The sequence below is a fragment of the Acipenser ruthenus genome, chromosome 8 (genome assembly GCF_902713425.1).
Source record: "Acipenser ruthenus chromosome 8, fAciRut3.2 maternal haplotype, whole genome shotgun sequence".
Classification (NCBI taxonomy): domain Eukaryota; kingdom Metazoa; phylum Chordata; class Actinopteri; order Acipenseriformes; family Acipenseridae; genus Acipenser; species Acipenser ruthenus.
Genome location: NC_081196.1, coordinates 19926812 through 19951027, shown reverse-complemented (window position 1 = coordinate 19951027; position 24216 = coordinate 19926812). Strand labels below are relative to the sequence as shown.

At 36.8% G+C, this 24216-nt stretch overlaps 1 protein-coding gene across 1 annotated transcript in view; it reads left to right on the top strand.

Moving 5' to 3' along the window:
* Positions 1–24216, top strand: part of LOC117972646 (1,4-alpha-glucan-branching enzyme-like) — a 268712-nt gene that overhangs the window by 225847 nt on the left and 18649 nt on the right. The window contains exon 16 of the mRNA XM_059028691.1: positions 11419–11536. Coding sequence (XP_058884674.1) covers positions 11419–11536 — 118 coding nt within the window. The remainder of the gene's footprint in view (positions 1–11418; positions 11537–24216) is intronic.

The following is a 24216-nucleotide window of genomic DNA, read 5'->3' as shown; positions in this document are numbered from 1 at the left end:
GGAGTTCAGCTTGTATCTCTTTGGCAGTTATCCTTGGTTCTTTTTCTACCATTCGCACTATCCTTCTGTTCAATCTGAGGTCGATTTTCCTCTTGCGGCTGCGCCCAGGGAGGTTGGCTACAGTTCCATGGACCTTAAACTTCTTAATAATATTTGCAACTGTTGTCACAGGAACATCAAGCTGCTTGGAGATGGTCTTGTAGCCTTTACCTTTACCATGCTTGTCTATGATTTTCTTTCTGATCTCCTCAGACAACTCTCTCCTTTGCTTTCTCTGGTCCATGTTCAGTGTGGTGCACACAATGATACCAAACAGCACAGTGACTACTTTTCTCCATTTAAATAGGCTGAATGACTGATTACAAGATTGGAGACATGTGTGATACTAATTAAAGAAACGAATTAGTTTGAAATATCACTATAATCCAATTATTTATGATCTTTTCTAAGGGGTACCAACAAATGTGTCCAGGCCATTTTAGAATATCTTTGTAGAATAAGCAATAATTCATCTCTTTTCACAGTTTCTTTGCTTTATTCTATGACATACCAAAGGCATGCAAGTATACATGATAAAATAGCTTTTAATTTCATCACTTTTCAGGAGGAATGAAGCATTATTTCAATGAGCTGTAAAGGTACCAACAAATTTGAGCACGTCTGTATATATATATAATGGCATAAAATGTGTAGGGAATTGTATGGGGGTTTGCTATGTTTATTACCCAGTCAAGAGTTTTTATAGAAACTCTTGCATCAAAAATGCCCACCATAAGCATCCATTGCAGACAACTTGCATGAAATGGTTTAGTTTGTTGTATGATCTCTCAGATGAAAAAAATGGCCATCTGGTACATGTCCCAAGCCATGAAAATTGTTTGCATAAAGGATTTGGCAGACACAGTGACCATGAACAGATGCTCCTTCTTAGTATTAAAAGGTAGTTTCAATTCAGCTTGTCATAATTCCATGTCAACCTCTGACATTTCAAGGGTGTGGCATTGCTGCCTGCAGAAGGCAGTGCAGAGAATCATTTACTTTAAATTGAGGGCTCAAGGACTGGCTGTGTTGTGAAAAATGTTGTGAATAAAAATGTTTATATATATATACACACATACAGTATTTATGTAGCCTGCTTATATATATTATAGTCTTTACATAGTCAATTGATTTGAAAATCTAGTTACAACCGTAGTCTTGGACACCCATCTTGGTTGGCCAGGTACTCCTCATAATTTATCATCACTTCCTGAATGATCTGCAGGGCCAAGACAACTATCATTTATAAAATATACGTAGCCTACCACATAATAGGACAAGCATCACAACCCCTGACATTTTATAACATTTACCCTTTCTTCCTTGATATCTTAACAATAGTAGCCCATGTTGTCTGCATTACAACAGGGTTCATAGTACCACATGCCTTTTGTGTTGGCAGTTCAGGATTCCCATTGGATATCTATAAAATGGTGGTTCGTGTTACCGTACACCTGGGATTAAACAGATTTATATTACGGTAGATTACTGGAACTACAACTGTTAGGGAACCCATTATCCAAATGGTTAAACCAAAGTTGGTTATTTCTTTGGATTTATAAAAACATCAGAAGCCAGACTGCAAACCTGGATATAATGATGCAATTGGATAAATTCTTCAAGTCATTAGAACAGTTAATCCTGGCCCATGGGGATATTTTACACTGCTTCCAACACTGCTGTTTTTGTATTAAAACAGCCAGACTACTGGCTGTTTTAATACAAAGCTACAACTGCAAAACATATAAATACAGTACTGTAAAATACCAGGGGGTCTTTTTTCTTTTTCTTTATAAGCACTGGCTCAGTAATTACATTGTTCAAACCCAGGGCAGGTTGGGAATAATTTGTCTCTAAGCCTGCCAGTTTCTTAAGATGTATTTTATGTCTGACAAATATGTCATTAGCCATTTTTACACAAACGCATGTTCTACCTAGTATATTTGCTAACAGTTTAATAAATATCAAAAGGATAGGTGAATAAAGTCAATGTACTTACTCTAACAAACTATAGAGTAAGGTAATTACTTTTGATGTTTTTACAGTAATAATACAAATAAACTTTTTTTTTATGCAGTTTAACCTGGAACCAGTCAGAAAAAGAATATATTTACAGTATTTTATAAATTCCTTATTTTCAATAAAATTGTGGGTATGATCAGCAACCCTTTCTGTGGATGTGAGTTAGTTAGCTGTGGCTGGTTCCCGGTCTATGGACACCCTATATAGGGTGTAGATGCAGAGAAACTGGGCTTAACCCAGATTCCGACAGTGGCTTCTACTGCTGCATTGGTACAGGCACCTAATTTAGCCCTCCATTCAGGGGCTTTCAGAACGGAAAATAGGAGGGACATTTTTACACAGAGAATTGTGAGGGTCTGGAACCAACTCCCCAGTAATGTTGTTGAAGCTGACACCCTGGGATCCTTGAAGAAGCTGCTTGATGAGATTCTGGGATCAATAAGCTACTAACAACCAAACGAGCAAGATGGGCCGAATGGCCTCGTCTTGTTTGTAAACTTTATGTTCTTATATTCTTATGAGTATTGGCGTTAGTGACATCCGTTCAGACCGGCTACTCAAAGCACTGTACCCCTCCCTTTTGGGGCGTGACTAAACATATTTAGCATGCTCCACTTTTTGGTAACCTTGGAATATTACCAGTTTGTGTTTTGTAACAGCATCATAACTACCTGTCTCATATTTGAAAAAAAAAATACATACATGCATACATACTATTCTAAAATAGGAATAGGAAAGCCAATGCATTTTGTGACTATCGCAGTTTTCACCAATTATTGTAGTTACTGTATGAGATCAAAACCTGACCAAATTGTCTTTTGCAGTGTTTTTAATGTTATGGGACCTTTCCCTATTGTCAGTATTATCGCAAGTACTGCATGCACATACATGTATCACATGCTACCTGTGATATTAACACTGGTTTAATTTTGATATTTAAAGTGTGTTTGTGCTTGTTGTGTTAAATTGACCAGATTTATGTAGAAATTGTTATTTATACATTTTATTAGAATAATTTAAATGGGTGTAGTACATGGATGTGGATCTAAGTCGGTCCTGTTGGTGCTGTACTGCTAAGACCAACCATTTAGTTTAGACTACAGCTAAAAATGCTTCTAAGCTAATAGACAATTAAAATATCTGTTTTCTACATACTGCTGTATGTACCATTCATTCAAGTTGCTAATACAATAGCACTTGTTAATATTAATACTGTTTATATTAACAACACTATTTTTTGGAATATATGGTTTTCCAAAAAGTAATTCCGATATCAAAAGTCATGTAAACACAATTTTTGGAAAACATATCGGAAAATTCAGAAAGTGAGCTTTCGGAAAACGCCACCTAAAATATGGCAATAGTATTCTGAAAACTAACATAATTTATGTCATGTAAACACACTATTCAGAAAACCTATTCTGATAGTGTACTGCACGTGCAAACTTTGACATCATTCCCGCGCACGTGATTATTAAATCAACTATATCCACATTTCTAGCCCCAGCAAAAACAAACAAACACACAGCGGCAATAATGATTAAACTTTTTGGACACACAGACAATACTTAGTTCCAGGACAATGGGAGCTTGGAGAACGAAAGTTTTGTTTCGTCATGTTCCTACAGTATTTCAATGTATCTCCCAAGATTAAAATGTTGGGGACTTTGCTGTATACATACCGGTACATATTTATTAAACCCTTGCTAGATTCACACTCTCATCCCAATTGACTAATGCTGGGTCACATGACCAACAATACAGTAGTACTTTTTTGTAACTATTACAGTCCAACAACTTAATTTTAGATAACAAAATAAGATCTAGAAAGCAGCAATACTTCTAGCCAGGTCAAATGCATTGAGAATGTACAGTTCATTATTTAAAGTACAGTAGTTTACAGTGGCTCTCAAAAGTATTCACCCCCCTTGGACTTTTCCACATTTTATTGTGTTACAACATGGAATCAAAATGGATTTAATTAGGAGTTTTTGCCACTGATCAACACAAAAAATGTCTATAATGTCAAAGTGAAAAATAAAATCTACAAATTGTTCTAAATTAATTACAAATATAAAACAGAAAATAATTGATTGCATAAGTATTCACCCCCTTTGCTATGACACACCTCTAAATAAGTCTTTAGAAGTCACATAATTAGTTGAATGTAGTTCACCTGTGTGCAATTAAGGTGTTTCACATGATTTCAGGTTAAATACACTTGTCTCTGGGAGGTCCCAAAGTTGGTTAGTACATTTCCTAACAAAAACTACATCATGAAGACAAAGGAACATTCAAAGCAAATCCGGAATAAGGTTCTTCAAAAGCACCAATCAAGGGTAGGATATACAAACATTTCCAAGGCATTGAATATCCCCCGGAGAACAGAAAAGTCAATTATTAAGAAATGGAGAGAATATGGCACAACTGTGAATCTGCCTAGAACAGGCCATCCTCAAAAACTATCTGGGCGAGAAGGGCACTAGGTAGGGAGGCCACCAAGAGGCCTATGGCAACTCTAAAGGAGTTACAGTCTTTCACGACTGAGCTGGGAGACACTGTGCATACGGCAACAATAGCCCGGGTGCTTCACAAAACTGACCTTTATGGGAGAGTGGCAAAAAGAAAGCCATTGTTGAGAAAAACTCACATCAAATCTCGGCTAGAGTTTGCCAGAAGGCATGTGGGAGACTCTGAGACCAAGTGGAAGAAGAGTCTGTGGTCTGATGAGACCAAAATAGAGCTTTTTGGCCTCAACGCTAAGCACTATGTTTGGCGCAAGCCTAACACCGCACATCATCCTGAGAACACCATCCCTACCGTGAAGCATAGTGGTGGCAGCATCATGCTATGGGGGTGCTTCTCTGCGTCAGGGCCTGGAAAGCTTGTGAAGATAGAGGGCAAAATGGATGAGGCAAAGTACAGAGAAATCCTGGAGGAAAACCTGCTGAAGTCTGCAAGAGACCTGGGACTTGGGAGAAGATTCATCTTCCAGCAGGACAATGACCCCAAACATACAGCCAAAGCCACAAAAACAAAAAGGTCAATGTCCTGGAGTGGCCCAGTCAAAGCCTGGACCTCAATCCAATTGAGAATATGTGGAAAGAGTTGAAAATTGCTGTTCACCAAAGGTCCCCATCCAACTTGACGGAGCTTGAGCAATTTTGCAAAGAAGAATGGGCAAAAATTGAAGTGTCCAGATGTGCAAAGCTGGTAGAGACTTATCCAAATACTCATGGCTGTAATTGCTGCCAAAGGTGCCTCTGCCAAATATTGACTCAAGAGGGTAAATTCTTATGCAATCAATTATTTTCTGTTTTGTATTTGTAATTTAGAACAATTTGTAGATTTTATTTTTCACTTTGACATTATGGACTTTTTTTGTGTTGATCAGTGGCAAAAACTCCTAATTAAATCCATTTTGATTCCATGTTGTAACACAATAAAATGTGGAAAAGTCCAAGGGGGGTGAATACTTTTGAGAGACACTGTATATGAAGAAAAGGATGAACTGTTATAAGAAGTGGACAGCTTGTACACAATTCGGAATTAGAACAAGAGCGATGTATAGGATAATAATCTGGTGAATACAGTATACAAATTTGCAATTTTGCTGTCTAAAATACATGATAATGCATATCTCAGTCTTACTGCAGACTGAACCGAGCCCCGTCTGTTCCCATCCTAGTCGCGACTGTGTATGTGCAAATGCTCTACATTTTCCGAAAAATGTAATCCATGTACAATTTATCAGAAGTGTAATTGGATTATTTATTCCAAGTCATGTAAACACAGAAAAATGTAAACACAGAAAAGTGTAACCATTCTGACTGAAATGTCCTGGCCAGAGACATAGCATACATGGATCAACAAATGACTTGCATTTTATAATTCCAACATTGGTTTCTAGCTGAATACAGAATTGGGCCTAAACGGCCGTAATGACCTTTGATTTACCCTTTTCTGGTTGCTTATTGAGATCTGCAGGTATTTGTTTCTTACCACCCCAAGATGCCATGCCGAATATTTTATTGGTGGAGCTATTTCACACCAAAGGTTTTTTTTTTTTTTTTTTTTTTTACGTGGTCCTCTTTGAAGTGATAATAAAATAGTTTGTAACTTGCAGAATATTTTTGGTAATTGATTTGGAAAGGCTGTGGGATAGTCCTAGAAAGTCTGAGAAGTCTAAGCTTCTCTGATTTGTGAGTTTTCTGAAAACTTGTTTAAGTAAGAAAAGCTGAACATCTGAATAATTTCAAAATTATTGTTTCAGGTTTTAAAATAGACTTTAATCTATTACTGCGTTGACAGCAAAGATACATTATTAAATGTAATGTCCACTCTACATCACTTTTAAAAAAGGCAATTGCCTCAGGAGACAACCTCCCAATTTTCATACAATATACAGCAACATATTCAGTGGAGCAGCTATTGAAATGCAGACCTGTGAGAGCCACTACACGGTGTAGTTTATGGGTTTTAGTTTGTTTCCTGACAGTAAATAAAAAGGCCATTTACACATATTAATAAGCTTTAGGCACAAAGGCTGTTGGGGCTTTTTTTAAATGAAGCAGGTCATAAATAAAACTGTAATTTAGACAAAAGTGATTTTAGCAATGCAAGTTAACTTATAGGGTCGTTCCCTTTTGTGGAATAGCTGGCTGTGCATACAGTGCCTTGCGAAAGTATTCGGCCCCCTTGAACTTTGCGACCTTTTGCCACATTTCAGGCTTCAAACATAAAGATATGAAACTGTAATTTTTTGTGAAGAATCAACAACAAGTGGGACACAATCATGAAGTGGAACGAAATTTATTGGATATTTCAAACTTTTTTAACAAATAAAAAACTGAAAAATTGGCCGTGCAAAATTATTCAGCCCCCTTAAGTTAATACTTTGTAGCGCCACCTTTTGCTGCGATTACAGCTGTAAGTCGCTTGGGGTATGTCTCTATGAGTTTTGCACATCGAGAGACTGAAATTTTTGCCCATTCCTCCTTGCAAAACAGCTCGAGCTCAGTGAGGTTGGATGGAGAGCATTTGTGAACAGCAGTTTTCAGTTCTTTCCACAGATTCTCGATTGGATTCAGGTCTGGACTTTGACTTGGCCATTCTAACACCTGGATATGTTTATTTGTGAACCATTCCATTGTAGATTTTGCTTTATGTTTTGGATCATTGTCTTGTTGGAAGACAAATCTCCGTCCCAGTCTCAGGTCTTTTGCAGACTCCATCAGGTTTTCTTCCAGAATGGTCCTGTATTTGGCTCCATCCATCTTCCCATCAATTTTAACCATCTTCCCTGTCCCTGCTGAAGAAAAGCAGGCCCAAACCATGATGCTGCCACCACCATGTTTGACAGTGGGGATGGTGTGTTCAGGGTGATGAGCTGTGTTGCTTTTACGCCAAACATAACGTTTTGCATTGTTGCCAAAAAGTTCGATTTTGGTTTCATCTGACCAGAGCACCTTCTTCCACATGTTTGGTGTGTCTCCCAGGTGGCTTGTGGCAAACTGTAAACGACACTTTTTATGGATATCTTTAAGAAATGGCTTTCTTCTTGCCACTCTTCCATAAAGGCCAGATTTGTGCAGTATACGACTGATTGTTGTCCTATGGACAGAGTCTCCCACCTCAGCTGTAGATCTCTGCAGTTCATCCAGAGTGATCATGGGCCTCTTGGCTGCATCTCTGATCAGTCTTCTCCTTGTATGAGCTGAAAGTTTAGAGGGACGGCCAGGTCTTGGTAGATTTGCAGTGGTCTGATACTCCTTCCATTTCAATATTATCGCTTGCACAGTGCTCCTTGGGATGTTTAAAGCTTGGGAAATCTTTTTGTATCCAAATCCGCCTTTAAACTTCTCCACAACAGTATCTCGGACCTGCCTGGTGTGTTCCTTGTTCTTCATGATGCTCTCTGCGCTTTAAACGGACCTCTGAGACTATCACAGTGCAGGTGCATTTATACGGAGACTTGATTACACACAGGTGGATTCTATTTATCATCATTAGTCATTTAGGTTAACATTGGATCATTCAGAGATCCTCACTGAACTTCTGGAGAGAGTTTGCTGCACTGAAAGTAAAGGGGCTGAATAATTTTGCACGCCCAATTTTTCAGTTTTTTATTTGTTAAAAAAGTTTGAAATATCCAATAAATTTCGTTCCACTTCATGATTGTGTCCCACTTGTTGTTGATTCTTCACAAAAATTACAGTTTCATATCTTTATGTTTGAAGCCTGAAATGTGGCAAAAGGTCGCAAAGTTCAAGGGGGCCGAATACTTTCGCAAGGCACTGTATTTCACCAGCCTCTTGTCATTTAAAATACAGCTTGAAGTTAGAGACTCATACTTGCTCAATGTGGATTTTTTACAACCGGAATTTACCCTTTCTGATGTTGAGCCACAGAATGCATGAAAAGCCATGTATAGTGTCACTATAAAATGCATTTCCTGATTATTAGAATGATACAATGCCATAATCTGCTTTTATCAGTGCATGATACAGTTCTTAATAGCCAGTAAGATTAATACAGTTTAATAATAGAGGTGAAGAGTGAAGGTATTGGTATCCACCATTTTCATTTTTTAGATCATTAAAATGTACCCCAATGGGTTTAAAACGTACCACTTCTATTAATTGTAATTATTTTACCTATGTAAGGTTATTACCCACGTTGAACATCTCTCCAGGTATTTTCTGTTAAATGTTATCTGTATAAGATCCTCTTATTTCCACAGTTGTGTACATTTTTTTTTTTTTGCTTCCCTGAGCTACAGCCAAGCTTGTAGTTGACAGGCTACTGCAGGTGGGAGCTTCCCTGTTTAGACAGACAATGCTTCTGTGCCTGCAGCAGAATAAAGTAGTGTGCACACACAGAAGGATAAACTGGAAGAATGTAGTGAACAGTCAACCAGGGGCATTGTAGGACACCACCGCTTTGTAAAAATGTATTCCTTTTATGTAGGTTTTACAATACAGGTCTCTTAGTTACAATGGCTTTCGGGCCATCCACTGCATACAATACAATGCTCCTATTCTTGTCCATTGTACAAATATAGAGTAAACAAAAACAGGTTTTATGGTTCCTGTCAACGCACTGAACCGCCCACACCCCTCTGCCACAGGTTTCATCAGTAGTTAAGGTTTTAAATCAGTGGATGCATAAGTCCCACCAAGCTTCTGGTATATATTCCTTTTTAATGGATAATACAACCCCCAACCTGACTCAAAATAACGTGGGAGCAGGACCTGGGCATTACACTGAGTCAGGAGGACTGGGAAAATCTCCTTGCTAAATTGAATAGACCCATGAAAGAAGCACATCTTAAATTAGTACAGTTTAAAATACTATATAGGTTGTACTGGACTCCATCAAAAATATATAGAATGGGACTGATGGACTCGCCAACATGTTGGAGATGGGCGTGTGGTATATGTGCTGTGGGATTGCCTGCTTGTAACAGTCTTTTGGAGGAAGGTTCTCAAGACTATCAGCTCTGTGATTGGGATAAAGGTTAACGCTGATCCTTTTACATAAAGATCATTTTGAAGAAGGGTGGAGGGTACAATACTTAATTGGATTGTGCTGGCAGTTGCAACAGCTAAAATAGTTATTCTGCTTCACTGGAAAGATCAAATCCCAATCCCATATGAGGAATGGTACAATACCTTAGCTGAGACAGCTTCCTATGAAAGACTGAGATACAAAATACAAAACAGAATGCGGGGGTTTGAAGATGTGTGGAATCCCTTTTTAGTCAGAATGCACAGGGTACAGAAACCACAAACAACACCTAGAAGTGATATAGGTTAGATTACTAGGTACTTACTTTCTTGTACCACTCCAACCAGTTCAAGTTCAAGATAGGACTCACTACTGGTAAACTTAAGATATGGATATAATGATACTATTGCTCTAGGGCATTGTTTTTTTTTTTTTTTTTTAAAGGATTGAATTTTTTTTAATAAATACATAAATGACAGCTAATTAGTCCAAGTTCTTACCTTTCAAATGAGCCGTTGACGATCACTTGTAGATCCGGAGAAATTATGTTTGAAGTGGCGAGTGTCAGTGAAACTGCAGTGAACAGAGCCGAAATGCAGCTTCCATGTATCAGCCGCTAAGTGTAAAAAGCACTCATATTTTAATAGGGTTACCATGTGGCTCCAGATTAACCGGACGCTGTGAGACAGAACGGGATTTCAAACTTGCCCCTAAATTGAAATAAATGAAGGTGTAAATGAACCATCCTTAGCTACAATTAATAATGGTGCTTAAATACCCGCATGCGCGTCAAATAATTGTATTATACTAAGAATGAATTGCAGCCAGTCGCTATTTTTTTCTGTTTGTTAAAATTCAATCGCCCATATTATTCTGCAAATACAATCGCATTATCATCTCGTTGCTCTATCGATAAATTAGCTATTCGTTCATTAAGATCTGATCAGAAGCAGCTGATCAGTGTGACTTGTTTGCTGCGCCCAAGCAATTCCACCACAGCAGGATTAATCTCAGCAAAGGTGGAGCTCATTTATACGTGAATTACTTTCAATTTAGGGGGAATTTTGAAATCCCGGTCTGTCTCAAAGCGTCCGGTTAATCTGGAGCCATATGGTAACCCTCATTTTAACAGTGTTTTTCCTGGATTTAATGTAAATCGTGTATTTCTTCCTAGATTTAACCAAAAAACAAGGTTCTGATTTAGTTTAATACATGTATGTTAAAAAACACATTCTTGTAAGTTTTGAAACTTGTACATTTTTAACATTTATGTATTTAGCTAAATCTAGACTTTTCGTGGTTAAATCTATGAAAAAATATGAGATTTACATTAAATCCGGAAAACAAACACCTGTTAAAATATAAAATGAGTTCTAACATTTTAATGTGTGTCAGGGGGGCGCAACAAAATGCTAAGTAAGGCGGACGGCATATAAAATGTTTGTGCACCACTGCTCTAGAGGGTGGGAGGGCGGAGGTATTTTATTTTATTTTATTGATGTGGGGTTGATGACGAAAAGCGGTGACCATAATGGTGTAAAATGTAGTGTTGTTTGCAAATGTTCGGTTTGATGTATCTCGTACAAAAATGAAACAGATGATTACAAAAAAATATATATCTCCTAAAATGTTTAGAGTTTACTGTTTGTCTTTAAGGAAAAGTAAAATCTGTAAAGAACATACTACTTTCAAGTTAGGTTAGGTAATTTCTAATGCACAAGCCAAGAAGTTAGTGTCTCTCAGTTTATGTTTTAAATGTTGAATTTATGTTTTCAACACTTCGTACTACATAATTGGTCTTGAAAGCTTCACTGCCTTGTAGACTGTTCCTTAACATATTTTCACTAGATATAAAATTGTATTGGATTCGGATGAAGCTCAATACGGAGGCCATCAAAGATTGGACCACAACACAGAATTCTTTACTGAAGCTGTCCCTTACAATGGCTGTAGCAATTCAGCAATGGTAAGTCCCATTTTATGTATTTTCTTGAAGTAGAATTTATTTAGTAAATGTTTTTTTTATTATTTTTTTTTTTTTTTTTTGAGAGAGAGGATATAGTTGTCTTATGATTATACTAAACAAAGATATATTTGAATACAGTATTTTTGTGATTTAAGTTTCAGCATGAATATGACTCAACAAATTGTAATATATATAAACTTTTACTTGACGATAAGAGCTGACAATTCCGCCCTTACCTGACCCATGTTCCGACAGGCTTTCCAGCACACGCTGCTTAACTGGTACAGTGGGCAGGTTCACGTGTGTGTAATATCCATTCTTTTTACACTGGAAGGCTGATTTTAAAACATGATATTTATATGCAATGGAAAGTAGATCCCTCCATTTAGATTGTAGTCCTCTCTGTATATCATAAAGGAAGTTTTTGGTTTGCTATTTTTCTTTTTATTTGTGGTGCAACTGTTAGTTTTTTGATACCTTATACACATATACATAGACTTCTCATAGTTAAAACAACCTATTATTAGGCTATTACATTTTTAACAATGTTTAAAAACATGAATACTTTAGTTAAATTTATATTAGGCTAGCTATCTGATTGATTATTAATAACAACATGAATATATTCATAAATGTATTTATATTTATACCTTGTTTAAAAATGTACATTGATTCAAATGGCGTCATTAGGAGGAGAACGGCACATTTCCATACAATCGATTCAACCATTTCGTTGCTTAACAACACAATGTAATAGCCTAATAATCATGAACAACAAGATCTCCCAGATACTTGTAACTTCGTTAACTAGGGATTTCAACATGTAAACAAAACGCTGTACGTTATCGTACACAATATATTAGTGTTACAAATATAGCTCTTTTATGCGTATGTTTTAAAGTGTATATAATGCATATAAACTAAATATATACTGACTAATGTCTTGGCTGTAAATCGTGCCGTTATAATATATTTAAGAATGTTTTGATTGTCACTTCCTATTTTAACTACTTACTTCCACAATACAAGGCACTCAAGTGCATTTCTTCACAGTTTGCCAAATCAAACAAGAACTTTTACTTTTGTTCAGCTACAATTTCCTCCCTCTGTTGCTCTTTGCATCTGGTAGGTTTCGTTTTTTTTTTATTAACTTTGGACAATATATTCTGGTAACATATTGTAACATATGGGTTCCATAGTTTTGATTTGATATGCTTTTTTTACACAGTCTTCAGATTGTAACGTTCTTTGTCAGTATATATAGTGTCCCTAACTGTATGTCTAATAAAGAACATGATACTACCCGGTGCAAGTCAAAGTACGTCTTTATTGTGCAGATATCTCACAACATCACTACCCCTAAACCGGAAACACCAGCCTATTGGTCCTAGCGACCTGTCAATCAAACAATGGTGATGATGGCATATAGAAATAGAGTCTAATATAGAAGATACCCCCTTTTTTTCTTTTTCTAATTAACATTAAATGTTAATAAAAGTAACAATATATTCATTAAGTCCCAAAAATCCAAGCTCTTGTTCTGTGCAATGTTTAGATATGGCTGTACAATCACATTGACTATACTATGAAGCCAAGGGAATCAACTTTAAAAAAGGTAGCAGGTTTCTTAATGTTTTAATTGAGATTATTGGTCAGCTCAGAAACAAACAATAACTTTATACTGTAGAGAAATTTTCAGCACTCCTCTATTCAGTGAAGATTTGGGTCTGTTTTCAGGCCAAAAACACCAATATGAAATCAAGTTTCGTGTTAGTGAAAGGTGCTAGATTGAGAACAATGGACACTGAACGGTTTTATTTATCCATACAGCAGGCACGACACAGGTAGGCAAGTTAATTTATGCCTTGAGGGATGATCTAATGATGTTAAATCTAACTTTGCAACTCTGATACTTGCTAATGGTGCCAATAATGAGTTTTTTGTTTTGTCTGCAAGGAGTGACAATATTGTGCAGCACTACCAGTGTTCAAAGGTTTCAACTGAAGAATTCATTTTTTAAACTGTGAGGTTATCTATGTATTGAAGCCAATGTTTTAGTTTCACGCACTGCTTGATACATAAGGAACCACAGTATTGCTTGCAAAGAAAAATGGTTGCCTTAACTGTAACAAAAAAAAAGCACAAGTAAAGAAAAAGCCTGCTTGTATTTTATGTGCAGCATCACGGTTTATCTATCAACAAACAAACAACACATTTATTATTCTATAACCGTGCACCTAGTAGAAATCAATAACAATAGGAGGCTCATGGAGTTTATTTATGACCCAGCTAGCCGACTTTTCCCTCCTAACGAGCTCTTAAGGCTTAGAGGTCCAGATGCTTTGAGATATAATAGATTAGAAATGGAACTTTTTAAATGGGTTTCAAAATGAAAGCATGCAGACCCTGAACACTATCCAGATGGTCCTACAGTAAGTACACCTTGCTGTTTACATAGCACACGTGGTATTTCTTACATTGACTAGGGGCAGAATGTTGCAGGGGAATAGGATGTTCAAATCACCCAAAATATCTCAAGACATGAACAGGTCACATTTCAAATTCAGTGTGCTGGACCTCCCTTAGCACCAATGCAAGCTCTGCACTTTGTCATATGTTAATCAGTTTCTGAATACTGTATAAAGGAACTGTAACCTTGATAGCAGTGAATCCCCCAGATGAAAATGCTGTTTGAAAGAAATGTGAATACTATAACAGGAAATCAAGTTCCTCCTCCCTCATCTAAAATGCAATGTTTGTGTTTAATCATGTTCCTAATGCAGTATCATACTTGTCTGAAAATGTTGTGTAAATGGGAAAAGAATGGGCCAGATGATCTTATAACAGCACTGTAACATGTCCATAAATGATGCAAAGTTAAAAACTATCACTGATAATTCCCCATAAAATGTATTTTTGTACTTTGACACCATTAAAACTGCATTTTAAGATGTTTGTTAAAATCCCTACCACAACTGTAATGGGTCAGAACCAGTGTTCAGTTGTCATCTCATGCCCTGTTCCTAATCAGAAGCCTTGTCATTCTGAACTAGTCATTTTGCATTCATTCATTCGGTTTTATTTTCACGGTAACATTACTGTAATAAAAAACTAAATATAAAAATATATATATATTCCTGAAAGTATCTGTGTGTATTGTGGCAGCAAGACATAAAGCACAACAGCATTTCACTTTTAGTTTTTTAGAAATGTGTATTGTTATTATTAAGGCTACAACATTTATAATCAGTGCTGCTTTGATAGCATATTTGTAGACTATCTTGTATATTTCATTTTGTATATGGTGAGGACCACAGGTCATAAAAATGCACCATAATAAATAAAGGTGTAAGTTCACTGTTTTGATTATTTTAAATCAGTGTTTTCTGCCCTGTAGAGGCTTGTAGACATGGTACATATAGATAATACAGTTATTTAAAACACCATCTATAAACAGTCATTTATCTATATATCTTTGTATTTAATTGCTGAAATAGCATAAATGTGTGCAATTAATTAATTACATGCTTAACTTAATTGGAGTCTTTTTAGTGTCTGTGTACACAAGCCTCCCCAGAATGCTTTGAGGAAGACGCTGGTAGCAGCGAAACGTCGGCACTGTTGTACAGACGTTAACATCTGTCTCTTTTTTTTATCTGGACTAATTAATTAAATATACATTGCAAGGTTACCATGTGTGCTCTCACAACGTTTTGCTTTCTCGGGGGAGTCCATTCACCAAAGTCGCAGAGGGTAAGCAGTCTGTTTTGATCTGTTGTCCTGCTGTGATTGAGCACCTGTGATTGTTTGAAGTTTACCTGCTAAAACGCGGAGGCACGCTTGGATAAATAAATGAAAATGTTTATAACAAACATGATTTTAAGAACTTCTATTGTTATTAGTCATTTTAGAAAAAAAAACTAATCCAGGTGTTCTCCTTCACTGATGGCAGTATTTGAATGACAGGTTATTTCTATTAAGGGAAGCAAGTAAATCTTGATTACTTCAAGCTTTTGAAAATATGTGGGTCTTACTTCGAGTTGCGCTTTGATGGTTGGAATTTTATTTCTGGTATATAAATAAAAAATACATGAAGGATTCTCTCAGGTAATCCAAAAGAGGTAGGTCTCTCCAGATTGGGAAAATGTGAGAATGGCAAAACACACACAAAAATGTTTTCAAGCAAGGAACAAGTGTTTATAATTGAAAAAGACTGAATGTTTCGACTGTGATAGTGGATCTTTAAAGAAGCATTCCACGTTGTCATGGTAGAATGCCAAACTGCTTTTCAAGGAATTTGAGATTTAGTTGTGCTTATATTTCATACTTCAAGTTCAAAATCACTCCACTGGTTTAGCTGTAATCCAACCATGTGACATACTGTATGGCAATGGTACCATGATGCAGTAGTTTATCTGTAACATTGTATATATCCTGAATTAACCTAAAAAATAAGTAAAGAACAAAAAAAGGAATATTGGAGATTAAGCTAATAAGAGTTAAAAACATGTTTTTTACAGCCTAGGTATCACTTTATCATCTAACATTTTCCCCTTTCTTTGGCACCAATTATGTGTAAAAGAGCCATTTGAACTCTGTGCTGTTAATACTGTACATTATTGTTTTGACAGGTGGATGAATTGTTTTATTTTGATTGCTTGCAGATTGACCAAATATCCAGCAAGTTGTACCAAAATAAATGATCTGTTATTAAACATAAAAGCTGCACTCATAATAGGTTTTAGACATTTTATAAGTTTGTAAATCACATTTTTGTGGAAACCTGAGTGACAATAAGACGGCTGGGCTTGTGACCCCATTGGTATTGCAATTGCCTGTAGGCGGATGGAAATTCAGCACCTGTAAAGGACCCATGCTTTTTAATCAATATTTAAACACTAGGTTAGAGATTAAAAAGTTACAACTCTCTGCAATAACACATGGTAGGAGCACAGCTGCCATAGTATTTAACACATAAAAGAAGGGATTAGAAAACCAAAGGATCACTTATTTATTATACAACTTATTGTAGTACAGTATGACATTTAATACAACTGTGTTTGACTGACTTCATTTCAGTGGCATGAAGATTATAATCTGTGTTATGATTTCTGGCCCATCTCATTAAGAATAATAATAAATTAAAGTAAAAACATATTGTAAAATTCTTTGGTAGTTTACACCAAATTGAGGTTCCTGCATTGAGTGTTTTTCCTTTTTACTCACGTTCTACTGAATGCACCATGACTGAGGGTGAGCTCCTGTTATAGTAACACCTCCCTAACTACAGTTGCTAAGGCCTTAAAGGTTCCTTGCTGTTCTATACTGTAATGTCTTACAATATAGATTGAAAGCATCCCCACTTTGAAACTGCTGTGTCACTATATACTTTCAACAATTACCTTTCTTTCTTTCTTTCTTCTCTTTCTCTAAATGTATTATAGAAGAAATATATTTTATTGTGCAAAGTTTAAGAAAAAGATAGACAGTGGTGTACTCATATTTAAGATTATTATTATTATTATTATGTATTTATTTATTTATTTATTCATTTATGTATTTATTTCTTTCTTTCTTAGCAGATGCCCTTATCCAGGGTGACTTACAGTTGTAAACAAAAATACATTTAAAGAATCACAGTACAAGTAATAATACAATTAAGAGCAAGATAAATACAATGACTTTGGTTCTAGCAAGTACAAGTATGGCAAAATATGATTCAGATAAGTGTCGGTGATAGTTACATCAGGATATAATTAAATACAAAATACTACAGATTAAATAACACACACACACAAATTTGTTGCATACGTGTGATAGCTATATAAGGTATTTTACTTTATCACGACTATTCGTTTAATTGAAGAAAAACAATACATTGATAAAAACATGCTTTTTCTTCAGCAAATGTCAGGGCTCGAATTGCTGGGGGTGGGGTTCGATCCCTTTAATTTTCTCCAAATAGTTTTATTTCCAAATTTCCTTTTTAAGCTGACAGGTATCACTTAAAACAGAAAGAAATTTGACAAAAATATGTTAATTGTATGGTGACACTTCCTGTCTTGTCAATGCAGTTTTTCAGTACCCATCAATGATGTGTTTTTCAGTACAACTTTGTACACAGGCTAATGCTTGTGCTTACATTAAGGGAGATTAGTATTCCTTTCATAAGTAAAGAAGTGACAACATTTCATTTGATCAGAAAAGGTATCCGGTTTAATCTTCTTACACCTTGATCCATGTCTCAGCCTATACTGCAGCCAAGATCAGCAATGAAATCAGCCTTCATAAAATGTGTAGTTATCTCATTCAGATTGTCAGAAGACGCTTTCATGATCATTGATTGGCACCAAAAAACATAGCTTGAAAAGAATGGAATAGGTAGGACATTCCCTGTTTCTGCAATCAGGAAGCTTCTAAACAAAACTTCTAAAGAAAAGTTGATTATCTGTAAAAAGGTAGGGAAGCTTATGGGTGATGCAGTGGGCTTCATTTATTGCACACAGTCAAATATATTTAACACAATTTATTAGTAATAGTTTAATAGTGGAAAGTGGCTGAAAAAGATGTCCTAGTACAGAGGTTCCCAAACTTTTGATTGCTGCGTACCCCCTTCCAGACCTATCCACTGTCTGCGTACCCCTAGCATACAGATTTATATTTTCATGTTGTTTTTAATATATGCTTTCATAATACACAGATTTATACACATACACAATAATATACTTACAATATAAATGACTATAATAATATAATTACGGCTTCTGATTTTAGGGTTTAACCGATAAAACACCCCTGATACAAAAAGAAAAAACAAAAATCTGTGTATAATGAACACCAGAAAAACGCTGGAATTATACTCAATTCACATAACTCAAAAACCTAATACATAAAAAACAAAAACAAACTACCTTTCCCTAACTTGTATTGATTAGTTCTGAATACTTTCTCGACTGGAGGCTTGTTCGCGGGATTTAAAGCTATGTTACAGTTAAGATACATAGGATTTAAAACAGAATTGCGAATTGTGGCGAAATGTAAAAAAAATGCCGAAACACAAAAAACCCAGAAGAATGTGTCCGTGACCACAGGGATTTCGTTGTGGAAGACAACAAAGGAAAGAAGGTACAGAGTGTGGTACTGTACAGTTACTACTTTGTGACAGAAAAAAAAACAAGCATTTTGTAAAGTACAGTAACAGAAAACAATAATTTCATACAGTACATAAAAATCGAAAGCTCTGAAAAAACGATTTAATGTAATTAATAAAAAACTAAAAACATACGTCATAAATATAATACATTTAATTCGCGTTGTGCAGTTATTGGTGGTGAGAGTTCTGTACGTCACTGTCCCTGTGTATCCTTGTTCTCATTGTTACCTCTTGGAGGTTTGCAATAAACGAGCACACCACAGCGTTGATCCCAAGTGTCCCGCTGCTGCGAGATTGTCTTGCATGGCTCTGTTTGTTTCTCCATTTCACGGCAGAAATTAAAATGAATTTCCAATGCGTTTTAAAGTTTTGTGTGAGTATGACAAGTTTTATGAAAATGCAAAAAAAAACAAAAAACAAAACAAAACAAAAATGTTCGCCATAACACAATTTGTCACGCGTACCCCTGGGGGTACGCGTACCACAGTTTGGGAACCTCTGTCCTAGTATATATTAATCACAGCACACTAATGATCCCAGCAGAAATTGCAATAGGAAAGAAATACCATGTCAAATACCATGTCACATTAAATTGTAAGAAATTCAATATTTTGAAAAAAATAGATTCTAATATGTTTTCATACAGGAAGGACCTGGTTTGCAGATTGGACACTGGAGGATAGCATAGAGAGAGAGAAAGATGTAAAGTAGAAATCTAAGAGAGAAGATGCATTTCCTTAGGCAGAAAAGGGACTAGATTTGCAGCAGTAATCAGCAATAAAATAGATTTTGTTGTGAATTGAGAACCTTGGAATTTTATATTATTGAATTGCTACTGTGTAATGTGATAAATAAACTTGTGTAGAAATGAAATAAGACAATAAGGTAATGTATTCACAAAAAAGTTTTTGAAAGTAAAATATTCCACTCTGAATATCACCATGAGTCTCTGCATTCACTTTCAATATGATATTAGATCAAACATTGCCAAAGTGAAAATAAAAACCCTAGAGCTTCCCCGTAGCTTGGAAGTTATTCACAGTGTTTCCATACTGTCCCAGTTTAAGGACTTAAATCTGATCACTTTAGTCATTATCAACAAAAATATCAGTCTCAGAACCAATACAGCTACTTTTTTTTTTTCCTGGACAGAAAAACCTGATTGAAATGTGAAAATGTTGTGTTTTCAGGTTATGATATTAAATAATTTATAATATAAACCAGTTTACAAAATCAGAAACATATTATTATAGAATCAGCCTGTTAGGCATTCGTTCTTATCTCTTTTCTCATCTGCATTTTCTTGAGTAATACTAATCAACATTTGACATCTGCCTAATTACAAATTACACTAACTATAAATATGTTCTAAAGAGCTTCCTGTTAGCTAATGTTTTAAACTCACAACACCTTGGATTTTAATTTGAATAAATCAATGCTAACATATCATTTCCTATTGACTTGAGACATTTAGCTATGCTGTAAGCTCTTACTCAGTTTGGATGACCTATTATACCTGACCCTTTTTCTCTTAAGAAATGCATTCATATCCCATTGCAGGGATTTGCTTAGCATCAGTAGCTGACAAAAGTATATTGAGTTACCGACTAATTTTATTGTAATGTAATGCAGATTTAAGTTTGTATGATAAATAATAAATCAGAACAGTACTTGAAATAATTGTCATATTAAGGCTCAAAGATATTAAGACTAAAGCCATTGTTTGTGGACAATATACTAATGGATGAAATAAATATTAAACATTTCAACTAAAGCCAGAATGTTATTATCATAACCCTGGTTCCCTGAAATAAAAATGTAACCATTACTGTATTTACTAGTGATGAGCGATTCATCTAAAGTACGGTTCATTTCCGATTATTCAATTAATACAGGTACTACGCTCACAGATCTCAGTGTAATTTGTCCTTCAAGCCTGCTGCAATCATAGACGCAGCGACCTTGAAGGTTAGTGGTTATATTTCTATTTCAGGGAACCAGGGTCAAAGGCTATTCACACTATAGCGTTTATTTGCTGCGTTTTCTAGGGTAAAAAAATCGAACCTATGGAATTGAATACTACCTTTCATACTTGAGCGGAATCACTGTAACAAAAATAAATAGAAACAGGATTGATTTTTGGAGGAAAAACACAGCGATCACCACCCCGTCCTGCTAAATTTGGATATGATCTGAAGGCAATATGGATCGGGTGCAGGCTGCCCCATGGTTATTGCTCTGAAGAAGATGAGAAAGAAAGAAAATAATGTGGATTCACCCTATAAACGAGCAATGGGAAAACTTAGGGGAGTACCACCGTCTTGTGCAAGAGCTGAAATTGGACGAGAGTAGGTTTTTAACATGTCTGATTTTACTTGGGCAAACAGATAGTGCTGGGTACCACAGCAAACAAAGCAGTAAGCGATAGGGGGTCAATGTGCAACTGCAAAATGTGTGAAATAGCGTGAAAAATAGAGGACCAATAAGAGTTTAGCCAGGGGCAGGACTGTCCTGGCCTTGCTATGGAGAATGTGCCTGCATCTCACTCACCTGCTTTGCAGAGGTGATAGCAAGCAATAAAGCCAATTGGGGCGTGTGACAGGGAACCGGGTCGCTGGTTCCTGCGCAAGTGTGTGCCTGTGAAGGGTCAGCTGCGACGCGCAGTTGGAGACGCTTTGCTAGGCAACCAGTTGAGTGGCAGGCTCGTCCTGAGCTAAAGTGATCGGGAGGTCTGGATTGGCTGAGGGTCGTGCCTGGGGATGATGCGCAGAGCTCAAAAAGCGGCTGCGCTACAGCTCGGGGCTGCTGCAAGGCCATTGCTGTACAGACGGGCGCGGAGTGAGAGTTTGTTTACATCCAGGAGGGAAGCGTCCGCTCTGCGGGAACGACTACTACGGAGCCCTTTAACTGGGCCTGTGAAGGCGATTGCCCAGCCAGGACCGTCAGAATGGCCCGGAGTCGCTGGGAGGCCAGGACTTCAGAAATAACACAACAGAAGTAGGTCAGCTTAGAGGAGGTGGATCCCAAAACAGTATAAAGAGGGTTACCGTAGGGTAGTAGGTTCCTGGAGCGGGACGTTCCTTTTAGTGGGACTAGCGCTCGTCATTTTGTGTGGCAAACTTTTATTTTTAGCTTTTGTTTTTTTGTTTTTATTGCTTTATTAAATGTGACACTAGGTCTACCATCGCTGGTAACCTAGTGTCAATTCGGTGTTAACATTAAATCTGCGCGCCTGAGCGGCATAGCAACACCAGTGCTCTGTGTCTGTGAGTATTTTCCAGTGACTACCCACACATGTAACACTTCACCCTGTTACAGGGCGATACAAATTTCAGCTCGGCTGAAAGCATGGGCTCAAATGGAGGCTTCATGATTGCATTAAGCACCACGTTTAGCCTCCAGCGAGAAACAATGTCCTTTATAGGCGGCTGAAGCCGCCGAGCCCCTTTCAAAAATTGTCCTGCCAGGAAGTGAGCTCCTGGGGAGACTGAGTCAATTTTGACATAGCAAGCTGAAATTGTTGTCAGATAGGCCTTTAACATAAAAAAGGTCCTGGAGGTCGAACCCACGAGGCAGACACCACGTCTGAAAAACACCCCACTTGTACACGTACTGGGAACGCGTGGACAATGCTCTGGCAGAAAGCCCCAGACGGCTCAAATGCAGCCGTTCATGGGCCAGACCCAGAGCTGCAGGCTTGATGGGTCGGGATGCCTTAAGGTCCCCCATGCCTGACTGAGCAGGTCGCAGCACTTAGGCAGTCTCCACGGCTGGCCGCTCAGGAGCTGCATCAGGGTTGAAAACCAGTCTCCTGGGCCAATGAGGGGCTAGTAAGAGCGATGAGGTGATGAGACAATATCAGTAGGCGATCGCAGTTCAATGCAGGTTGAAAAACCCTGCTGTTGAAGCAGACCTGCAGAGGGCGCATGCGCAGGAGAGCCAATGGAAGGGTCTGGGAAGCTGCTGCCATCAAGCACAGAAGTGTCTGGAATGTTAGTAACGTGAGCGCTCTGTTGAGCTGGAAGCACTCCAAACAGACAGCTGTTGTCCAACAGAGTGCCTTGGAGTCCAAGCACACTCCTAGATAGGAGGATGTCTGAGAAGGCATGAGCTGGCACTTCATATGATTCACCGTAAGGCCCAACTGTTGAAGGTGACCGGTGACTGTTCTGTGTGGGACTGCCTGTGTTGGAAATAGATAATTGAGCACTGATGCCTTTGAAAGGCAAACCGCAGGTACTTCCTGTGTGCTGGTTTTATGGGTTTGTGGTGCAATAACGATCAGCAATAACACAGCAATAACAATCCATGATGTGGTAAGGAACAGAAAAGAGCACTTGTTATGCTTTTTAAATTTTTTTTCTGCAGTGATTTAGAGGACAGATCTCAAACCCCAGTGTACTACAGCGGACATTTTGAAAAGAGCTTTGGAATGGACTAAAGTTATGAGCGTAAAAAGTTGTCAGTATGTTAACAATGAAAAGAAAAATTACAGCTACGTTATGTAAACAGTTTTAGGAACACGTGGGGACTTATAAGGCTATATTTTTTGGAACCCCGCTACTTACTCTTTTAAAGTAAGTTACTACGGTAAATGTGCAGTGATTTTGCAGTTTTCCAGTAGTTATCCACATCTCACTGCTTCAACATGCAGAGTTAAGTTTGCAATGCATCTTTCTATGGTAAACGAGCTGTACTAGCTGTTGTGATTAGGGTTCAGTAAATAACCGTTTTTATTTTTGTTAGCTTTTTTGTACACATGAGAGACACTCAACATGGTTTTATTTCTTTTGCATGCATGTTTGTTTTAAATCCACAGTAACAATAAGCTAAGTTGATTGTCATACAAGACGTGTAATAAGTATATTAGTGAAAATAATACTGTTTCAATATTGATGTATTGACTATATAACAACTTTAAAAATGTATAATTTATACTCAACTGTATTTAGAAGGTGTCATAAAAATTCCTGTTAAATCTTTTGAAAAAATTATTTTATTTTAATATTTGTACCACGAAAAATAGTAATATACAGTTGCCGGCATTTGGAAAGGTAAAGCTAACTACTATGATTGAATCATTTATTTTATTGATTTGAAACTTATTTTATCATTTTAAACCAATTCTAAATTCTCTCTTTTATTATACCTGACAGCTAATTTAAGTCCCATTTTCCAACTATATTTTGAAATGCTGGATCATAAAGAACACAGGTAAAAAATCTATTGGAATAGCTATCAGCTATTCACTTGAGATAATTTCCGTTCCTTTCAGTAAATCAGTAAATGCCTTCAAGAGTGCAGTTTACAAAGCACTCATTTCAGCGATTTCTTAATTTGATTTGAAATACATCATTTTAAAGCCTTGCATGCAGATTACATTATGTAATAAAATCTTATCCATCCAGTCTGCTTATAGAACTGCGGCTCTGTGTTAGATAGCAAATAGGCACTATTAATCCATTAATAAACTATTTACCATGTGTGGGTATTGTGTGAGCCACACAGTGTGTGTATATATGCCATT